The sequence below is a fragment of the Dama dama genome, chromosome 9, assembly GCF_033118175.1.
Source record: "Dama dama isolate Ldn47 chromosome 9, ASM3311817v1, whole genome shotgun sequence".
Lineage (NCBI taxonomy): Eukaryota > Metazoa > Chordata > Mammalia > Artiodactyla > Cervidae > Dama > Dama dama.
The window spans coordinates 62,827,297-62,837,500 of NC_083689.1; the positions used below are offsets into that span (position 1 = coordinate 62,827,297).

Here is a 10,204-nt window from a genome sequence, read left to right on the forward strand (position 1 = left end):
CAAGAACACTGTCCTCCCAGGCAGCACAGGAGTGGTGGGGACCAGTTCGGAAGACTCCTGGGTCCAGGCATCAGCACTTCCACTAAGGAGCTGTGACCTTGAGAATAACTTCTTTGTCTGAGGTCTCTTCCTTCACCTGTAAAATGAGGAGGTCATCACTGTCTTTCATTCAAACATTCACACTGAGGTCATGTTTGTGCCAGGCTCTCTGTTATGTGCTGGGCGCCCAGAGATGAACGAGGCAGGGTGCTGGCTTCAGTGGTGGAGTTTACATCAGGAGCAGGAGACTGACTTAATCAAACAGAAGTGCAAACATTCGGGGACAGGCTGTGATAAGACTGAAGGAAAAGCTTGGAAATAACTGGAGTATGTTATAAGGCTCCTCATCTAGTCTGGGAGGTCTGGCGAAGCTCTGCTGATGAAGGGAACTTTCAAGCCCAGAGCTTGATGTTGAGTAGGAGGTGGGAGGGTGCAGAGGGGAGAGAAGAGTGTGGAGGCAGAAAGAACAGCAGGTGCAAAGGCCCACATCGGAGGAAGCTTTATGTCGTGGAGAAATCGAGGCAGGCCCACCTACCCTGTGCGCAGAGAGCAAGTGAGGGCCTCCAGAATATTAAAGGGCAGGGTGAATGTGAGGATGTAAGTGCCCCATAAAACAGTGTGCACATAAAAGGATGGGTTAGGAAGCCTGCAAAGCTTATAAACCCAGTCTTGTCGTCCCCCATGGCAGGACACACTATGGTACTGGCAACTGTGTTACTCAGGAGGACATTTGGGTCAGTTTGTTTGTGTTTTAATTACTGTCTGATGGCTTTCTGATGGGCTCTAATTGGGAGAGGTCTGACATCTGTCTGGACAAGAACTTCCGGGGCCCCAGGAGACAAGAGTAAGTTTTCTTTTATTTGTTTCATGTTCTGTTGTGCATTCATCTTTTAGGTCTTTTTGTAAAGATGCCAGATTTCTAATCTGTTTGTTGTTCAAACCCTTCATTTGGGCTTCACCAAGAAATTAGGTCACCAGTTTTGTCCAGCAAATTTTTGCCAAAATGCTGCGGGTTATGGGCAAAACTTATACAAATATCACAAAAGTTGCATACAGTTGCTAGATCAGCGGGAGTTTTTCTAAACCCAAAATGTGGCTCGTGAGATAGATTTTGCTCTTATTCTTGTGCCTGTGCCCCAGAAAAAGGAAAGATGGGCCTTTTTCTCTCCTTCTGTCTGCACTAAATGCTTTCCTTTTCTGAGGACCTGAGACAGAGAACAACACTAGAAACATAGGATTTCAGCTGTATGTTTTTAAACAGGTCTCTGCTATCATTTCTATATTTAATTAAAGCACAGCAGGCAGGAAATCACTTACAAAATCCTAGGACAAATCTTGCTGCTAAGGAAAAACACTGTAACAAATCATAGGTCCTAACAATAATAAGAATAAATGCCATCAGCTGATATTTGCTGAGCACTTACTGTGTGCCAAGCACTTTTCTGAGTTTTAAATGCGTACCTCATTTTATCCTTAAAACCCTGTGAATTGAAAGCCATTCATATCTTCAGAGAACAAGAAAGTTTAGAAAAGTTACATCTCTGAGCCAAGGTCAGCTAGCCTGTCTTGCTTGCTTTGTTAGAGGCATTTTTTTCCACTTATTATCAGAATTCTTAACCTGTGGTTCACAGTTGGCCCGAATTCAATAAACCCCCTGACGTTGCTTGCCGGAGTTTGCCTATGGGTAGGTTTCTCTAAGGATAGGGTGTGTGGCTTTTATCAAATTTTCAGAGCTGTTTATGGCTCAAAGTAAAGTGAAAAAAGCTTTAGTTCTGTTTTAATGCAAATCCCAAACAGAGCCCTGAAAGCTTTGGTAATTACACCATACGCTTCTCTTGGAAAACTGACTCTATTTCAGATAACTTCTTTTTTTTTTCCAGCTTAGATGATATAAGGTCCTGGTACGAGGAGGTGTGTCTTTCTGGCTCAGCTGGAGAAGCCTTTGATATTTAGCTGAGGCCTCATTTCCCTCTGACAAGTACCTCAGAAGAGGTGCCCTGAGTTCATAGATTGTTCAAGAGAGGGCCTCCCATCATGATGGATGGTGGAACACCAACCCTCTGTCATCATCTCCACATTTCATCAAACCACACTTTAAAAAGCACTAATGAAACATTGGTTGCTATAATTTAGTAGTTTAGCAGTGTTATTTTAAATTGAATCTCTCTACTGACAGCTTAGGTTGTAGGAGTCATGCTTAAAAACTTTAAATCTTATGTTTCCCCAATCCTGCTACATAATTTTAGACTCTTCAAACATAGCCTAACTGTACTAAATTGATATTTCCTCAAGTCTGAGTCTTCGAAGCATATTTCATTTTAAATAGAGTACATTTTAATTTTTGATGAGCTGTAATTTTTTTAGATGTTTAGGGTTACCAAACATCTTGAATCATATAGAAAATATTACAGCGTGGTAGTTTAAGACTTGTACGTGTATAATCTGTTTCCGACTTGCTCCTCGCACCACGAACTCGAGACGACGTGGCCATTTTCTCGCCAGTTACATGTCACATCAACTTCACCATCCAATTTGTCCATGTTGGTCAGAATTAGGTCTAGAGTAGCAATTTCCCTGGTTGCTTCCTCTATTTTCTAGGAAACAAAATTGCCTGCTGGGCAAGTCAAGAACTTGTCAGATACTTGGGTTTTAGCTAAATGAGATGTTTTATCAGTGTGGACTTCTTAGGTGGCAGGATCTCAACTCGAAGGACGTCAGGTGAAAGGGGACTGACAAGCTCACCAAACTTGGGAGTGTCCAGGAGCAGCCCAGCTGGGTTGAGGGGCCCACAGAGGGCAGCAGGTGGGTCTTCTCCCTGCTCCTTTTGTGTGTGGCTTCCCCTGCGCAGCTCAGGCTGACTGCCTCCCTGTCAGGGGAAGGAGGGCGTGGCCAGCTCCTGACTCTGGGCACGTGTGGACACTGGTGGGGAGGCAGCAATAGGTGAGCAGGAAATACATCTAAACTCCCCAAACCCCAGTTCCCCTCTCTGAAAACACTGATAACCACAGGCTCTGGTGAGGATTAAATGAGCAAATGCACAGAAAAGCCTCCCCGTCAAGCCTGCCACCACCAGCCCACCAGCCCAAGCTCGTGGTAAACACGCAGTCACGTCAAAAGGGCCATTCCCCCGAGCCATGACTAATAAATGCTGGCTGCTGTTAATATTATCATCATTATCAAGACCTAGCATAAGGCTCAGGGTATGTTAGTGATCATTATTATTTTTTCTTAGTTACTATTGTTGTAAAGTATGTAGCATAAAGTCTGGCACAGGCAGTCTCTAAATGCTATTTATAACAATAAGAATAATAAGACTACTTAGCACCTGACATAGACGAAGCACTCAATACGTTTGAATTACAGTGCTAACCATTATTATTCTTAGCATCCTGGGAATTACTAAGCACCTCCAGGCTGCCCGTTCTCTTTTCATGTGCTGCCTGCTCTCCTCTGTGGTAACCAGCATCCTGGTGGCCAAGCACTTTCCTCCTTCAGACTTTTTATTAAGCTTCAGGCCTACTTGATCATGTCAGGTCCAGGCAAACTGGTCTTTTCCACTTCTCCCCAGTGCCCTCATCCCTGGGCACCAGCCCAGCCTTCCAGAAGGTGTGCTGGCCGCCAAGCCAGGCTTCTGCTCAGTGACTACACCTGCCCAACCAGCCCTCTGCTTGCTGCATGCCCCTCGCCCAGCCAGGCCCCAGCTCTGGGAGGAGGAGAGTAAACACCACCTACCCCTTGCAGGTCTCCCCATGACTCCCTTCCCCTCACCCTAACTAGACCCTGGCCAACAGGGTTTGACAAAAAATAACAGCAGCAACACTGACACTTACGTGGCGCCTGCTTTTGGCAGACACTGTTCCCAGGGCTCTACATGTATTAACGCATTAATCCATATGGCAGATGTACAAGGCAGGTACTATAACCATCTCTATGTTCTAGATGGGGAAACTGAGGCACGGAGGGGTCACTGACCTGCTCTAGGCAATGAAACTAGTAAGTGTTATAACCAGGATTGAACCTTTGAGGAATATTACATTAAATAATGTATAAACTGCCTCACATAAGGTGAAGATTTCCCGTGGCCAAGATGATAATGATGATATTGTTGCTATTAGGCTTCCCTGGTGGCTCAGATGGTAAAGAGTCCGCCTGCAATGAGGGAGAACTGGGTTCGACCCCTGGATTGGGAAGATCCTCTGGAGAAGGGAATGGCAACCCACTCCAGTATTCTTGCCTGGGAAATCCCACAGAGAGGAGCCTGGTGGTCTGCACTGGCAAAGAGTCGCAAAAGGTCCGACACACGACTGAACAACTTTCACTCACTCACTCAATTATTATTACTACATGTCAAATTCAACAAAAGGGCTGACTCACTGTTCTCTTGCTGAGACTAGAACCCTTAGTAACAAGTCAGCAGAGTGCCCTTTGGTCTGCAGAAGTGTCCCCCTAGTGGTGGGGGTGGGGAATTTTTTTAAGTTGAGGTAGTAGTCACACACATAAAATTACCCGTTTTAGAGTGAACACTTTAGTAGCTTTTGGTGCATTCACAATGCTATGCAACCACTGCTTCCATCTAGTTCCAAAACACTGTCATCACCCCAAAAAGAAACCCACAGCCATTAAGCAGTTGTTCCCTACTTCCCCTCCTCTGAGCCCCTAGCAGCCACTAGTCTGCTGTCTTTGGATGGCATACTTGGGGTATTTCATATAGACGTGGCCTTTTGTGTCTGGCTTCTTTCACTTAGCATAATGCTTTCCAGATTCATCCACATTGTACCATGCATCAGTGTCTCCTTCCTTTTCACAGCTGATTAATATTCCATTTCATGGATATGCCACACTTGTTTATCTGAGTGGGGATTTTAAAGGAGCCTTTCCATAGTCCTGGCAAGGCTGTGTCACAGAAATAGTGCTTCTAACATAAAGGTGGAACTCAGAAACCTCACTTGTTACAATCCAGAGAAGTCCAGACAAGGAACTTAACAGTCTGACTGGGATCAGGGGCTGAAATTTCAAATGCCTGTTTAAATGAGTGAGAAGGGCAGGGAGGCAGACAGCAGGGAGGGTCCCTGGCCTCCTGCAGGGTCTAAGAGTATTCATATGCAAAAATACTTTAAAATAAAAACACTGTGTTTGCCAAACAGAACCTTCAGGTGGGCCAATTTCAGTCCCTGCTGCCTCCTTAAGCCTGGCTGGGCTTCCCGAAGACTGTGGCACCAGCTCCAGCTTTGGGTTTTATAAATCTCCACTAATGCAAAAAAAAAAAAAAGATGTTGACAAATTGAACTTACAGGTCTGGCAGAGATGTGGGTGGGTGGGCCGCCAAACCTTAAATAAGCCAAAATGTTACAGGGGTGAGGTGTGTTGTAACCAGTCAGAGGTAAGACTGAATGCTGACTCTGCTAGGGATTCAAAACAGCCTTAGTGCTCTGCTGAGGGACAGTTTTGGAGATTTAGATTTCTGACTCTGAGTCAGCTGAATCAGAAATAGCTAATCTTTCACTTCCATAACATTTGCAGAATCTGGAATTGTGGGTGATAGTCTCAGAGGATGAGAGAGTAACTTGTGAAATCACTAGTCTAACAAACAGTGTTGAAGTCTTGCAAGTTAGGAGTTCTGTCGTGTCACACTGGTTTCTTTACTTCATGACATTCCAGGGGAACAGATTTGAAGTATTAACTGGTAGTTAGCCTTGTGGTTCTCCAATTGGGCTTCCCTGGTGGCTCAGAGGGTAAAACGTCTGCCTGCAATGTGGGAGACCTGGGTTCGATCCCTGGGTCAGGAAGATCCCCTGGAGAAGGAAATGGCAACCCACTCCAGTATTCTTGCCTGGAGAATCCCATGGATGGAGGAGCCTGGTGCAGGCTACCAGGCCATGGGGTCGCAAAGAGTCAGACACGATTGAGCGACTTCACTTTCACTTCACTTTCTCCAATTTAGAGACAAAAATCACCTAGGGAGCTTGTTAAAACTGCAGATTCCCAGGCCCCCCTCTAGAAAATTGACTTCAGGAATTCTTGGGAGCGGGGCGGGGGTGGTCGGGATTCTGCATTTCACCAGGCTGCTGGACAGGTGGTCCACAGGTCCCATTTTAACAAGCCCTAATCTAATAAATCTTACAGATACTCAATCTGGAATTGTAGCTGTCATATCAGAGTTTAGACTATACCAGTTGTCCAAATCTCTGAGTCCAGTTCAGAGAATTCAACTGGCCTAAAATAGAGTATCATGTTTCTTTTGTTTCTTCACTCATTCAGTATTTGTTAAGAATCTGTGGTCCCTTCAGGTTTGTCCGTAGATAAAACAAATGCGAATCCTGCTCCTTGCAGAACCTACATTCTGGGTCCAGATTGTTGAATGGGGCAAATTATTTTTTTTTCTGTACAGAGGTGCCTGTTAAGTTGGAAGCAGAATCTCTAAGGGTTTGGAGAGATAATAAACATCTGTTAGGGTAACTACCACGTGATGTGTCTCCTCAAAAATGTCCCTGCTGAGCAATTATATACCCAATGTGTGCTTGAATACTGCCAGGGACAGAAGGCTCACTGTCTGAATGAACCCATTCTGTCTTTAAATGTTAAATTTTCCTTCCCTGAAACTTCTGCCCTTAATACTTTTTTTTTTTCAATTTTTGAAAGTCTTTTAATTCATTTTTATGAAATTTTGAAAGACTATTTTCCATTTACAGTTGTTATGAAATATTGTCTATATTCCCTGTGTTGTACCTTGATCCTGTCTTATATCCAGTACCTTGTACTTCCCACTCCCCTGCCCTTAATCCTTGTTCTACTTTGTAAGACATATTGAGCAAGTTAATCTGTCTTCCCATGGAGAGGCACTGAAATATTCAAAAGTCCTTTCCTCCCTTCTGTTACATCTGCTCTTCTCCATGGAGAAGACCCTGCTTTAAGGCCTAATTTTGGGTCCCCTCACTATCCTGGTCACCATTATCCTGTGGGCACATATCAGTCTGTCTCTTTTTTTAAAAAAAATACAAAGATAGGCTCCAACCAGTCATTCATTCATTTCTGCATCAGGTACTATTTTAGGAAGAGAGCTATTGACTGATGACATATGCAGACCATAATGTCACAGAGGTCTTTATGAACAAATTATCTTTTCTTACCTTGATTTATCTAAGTTTGTCACTAGCCTCCAACAAATCCCTTCCATATATATATATAATTTGTTTGTTTGGCTGTGCCCAGTCTGGGTTGCAGCATGTGGTATTTAGTAGTTCCCTGGCCAGGGATCAAACCCAGGCCCCCTACTTTGGGAGCACAGAGTCTCCCTGGACTACCAGGGAAGTCCCCTTTTCCTCTTTAACTTAAATGATACACTGTCAAAACCCAAACTTCTGATTTTTAAAAATTTCAAATTTTTTTTTTTAATTTTTAAAGATTATAACTAATTACAGTTTATTTCTTCCGTTTGATCCCTCCCTCCCCCTTCACACACACACACTACTTATGAAAATCTGCTTTCCTGTATGCAGAATGCTGAAGCCATTTGTGGCTCGGCCTTATTTCAGAACAGATACGCCCGTGGCCTGGAGAGATCGTCTAGTCTGACCTGCTCCCTCTGCACTTCATTTCCCCCCCGTGAGAACCTCCCTCTGACCCTTTACCTTCCCTGTGCCTCTCTCACTTAATCTCACGACCTTCTGAGACATCTGTGTCTCCCTCATCCATTTCCTACAGTGACCTGTAACATGTGCTTCCTGCCAGAGCCACTGCAATAAACAACCCCTGGTGGATTCAGAGGCAACTCAGAGAGGACCCGGAAATGCTCTCTCTAATTATTCCCAAAGCTGGGGTCCCCACCCATCACTTGGTAGTGGACACACCCTAAGATCTCTGGCTCCAGCTGCAGACCCTGAGTCCCCCTACTGGGCTCCGAGAGCCATTGCCCTTTACATTGGGAGGAAATACACTCATGTAGAAGCAATCAGAGCATCGGCAAGCAAACACCTGCAAACATCAGCAAACAAGAATCAGATCCCTATCCCTCAAGTGACAAAGCTGCCCTGGAATTCAAATTTTTGAGATGAAAACAACGTCTCAGGCCCTCCAAAGCCCACCTCACTGTTACTCAGATGAAGAAACTGGGATGGAGCAGAGCCCAGAAGGGCTGCTTGCTTTGGGCCCCCCCTGTCTCCGGCTCACTGTTCAACCTTACACTACCCGCTGTCACTTACTCAGTATCCAGCCCTAGAGGTTCCAGGCAACAAACTGTAATGGAAAAGATATTCTAAAAACAAAATCAGACAAACAAATGCCATCTGGGAACTCAGGAATCTAGCCATTTGCTGGCTCCTTTCCTTTTAGGGTTGATTACAGGAACAGTGGCACCAGAGGGATAACATGTTCCTATTTTTCCCTCTAATCCAGGACACCTGTCCTTTCTTTGGGGAATGTGTGATATTTGGGGCTTCTTCTCAACACGTGACTGGCCACCTGTTGCTCATGCCTTTCCAAATAGGCCTCTCCAGTTGGGGCCTGGCCAACTGGACCCCCCCCCCCTACACAAGAAAACATGGGCAGCCGAATACACTAAATTTGAGGAGTCTGGAGTCTCTTAGGATTTAGCAGGTCAAGACTATGCTCTGAAGCAGAATATGCAGCATGACACCTCCTCCCCTTGAACCTGATACCTCTGGTAGACTGTCCTAAGTCTCTGAAGAGTGAGGAGGGCTGGAGTTCACACAGACCGTCCCTTTATTTCACCTCCACTGCATGCATTCATTTGACAAATATTTATTGACCACCTGCTCTGTGTCCCTCACTGCCAACCGTCCACTCATCTCATCACCCCACAAACATGTACGGAGCCTCTGCTGAGAGCAAAGCCCCATGCTGGATGCTGTGGAAGACCCAGTAATGAAGTAAGCTCAGCTCCCACCCACAGGGATCTCTTAATTTAGTTGGGGTGATAAATCCACAAGCTACTATGTTTTAAGGCCATATGTGCTGGGAATGATACAAAGAATGATGGATCACAAAGGAGAGCCAAGTCACTCGCAGCTGGCAGGTAAGAAGGTTCACAGGATGTCATATGAGATGTGGACCTTGGGGAAGGGCAGGGTGTGGCAGGCAGAGAGAGTGTGTGGGTGGCTGGATCGATGTTGCAGCAGAGATCCAGGAAAACCAAGGGGTCCTCCTGGCTGCTGTCGGGCACGTGTGCTGACAAGGGAGTAAAATGGGGGTAGGCATGGGGAGACGCCCAGGGTTCTGGTGGGTGTGAAAGGTCTGAAATTTTTATTATTTTCCTGGTCCCTTAGGTTCTGAGGTCTGGCACCCCATCTGCAAGCAGGCAGCCCGGGCAGAGAAGAAGTTAAAGGTAAGCAAATGTGGTGATGATACCAAACCAGTTACTTCCAGTCCCAGGTTGGAGGCACTGCGCTTTACTAGAGAATCACTCCTTAGTGTTCAGACGTTTCAGACGTGCGCCTGTATCCTTGGATTTCCTTAACAGTAACATCCACCTCATGGAGGTTTTGAAGGGATTTCAAGAGACATTGGATGTGAGAGCACTTTGAAAACTGTAAAGCACTATATGAATGTGAGTTTTTCATGTTTCTGGAGCGAGGCTACACCCTTCTCATTACTTGCCAGGATGGTGGCCTCTGTGAGGCACAGATGCCATGGTTTTTCCCCAGCCTAAGATCACTCATTAATAATAGTGGTTAAAATTGTCACAGAAGTTGACAGCTTGCAAAGCGTCTTCACAACCACGCTCTGATTTAACACCGCAGGCAGATGGGTAAGGAACTGTATCTTTGCCTTGCTGGTGAGAAAAGCAGGGCCTTCAAGAGGGTGGTGACTGCCCTGCAGTCATGCCGCCAGTCAGGAGCACAGCCAGCCTCCCCAGACGCACACTGGAGCAGCTGAGGTCCTGTCCCTCTGGATGACCGTGTGCTGACAGGTTCCAGGAAGGCCCAGGAATCTGGGTTCTTGATCCTAGGACTGCAGGAGGGGTGGGGCACAGCTCCTGAGTCCTTGATGCTGTGGAGGGGAGCCCTGGGGTGTGTGTTGGGGGCCCTCGATGACCTCTAAAGTGTCTCCACACCCTGGTCCCCCGGTATTAACTCCGCTGTTGGGATGCTATTAAAGTTATCTGCTGGAATCTCAACTAAAAATGCATGTGTACAATTTCTGACCAGCT

At 45.7% G+C, this 10,204-nt stretch overlaps 1 protein-coding gene across 3 annotated transcripts in view; it reads left to right on the plus strand.

Annotated features, from left to right (window-relative positions):
- The window catches only part of ABLIM3 (actin binding LIM protein family member 3), a 128,329-nt gene that overhangs the window by 85,462 nt on the left and 32,663 nt on the right, over positions 1 to 10,204 (plus strand). For all 3 annotated transcript variants that reach the window (XM_061151687.1, XM_061151685.1, XM_061151686.1), the window contains exon 9: positions 9,321 to 9,379. In XM_061151687.1, the coding sequence (XP_061007670.1) occupies positions 9,321 to 9,379 (59 nt within the window). The remainder of the gene's footprint in view (positions 1 to 9,320; positions 9,380 to 10,204) is intronic.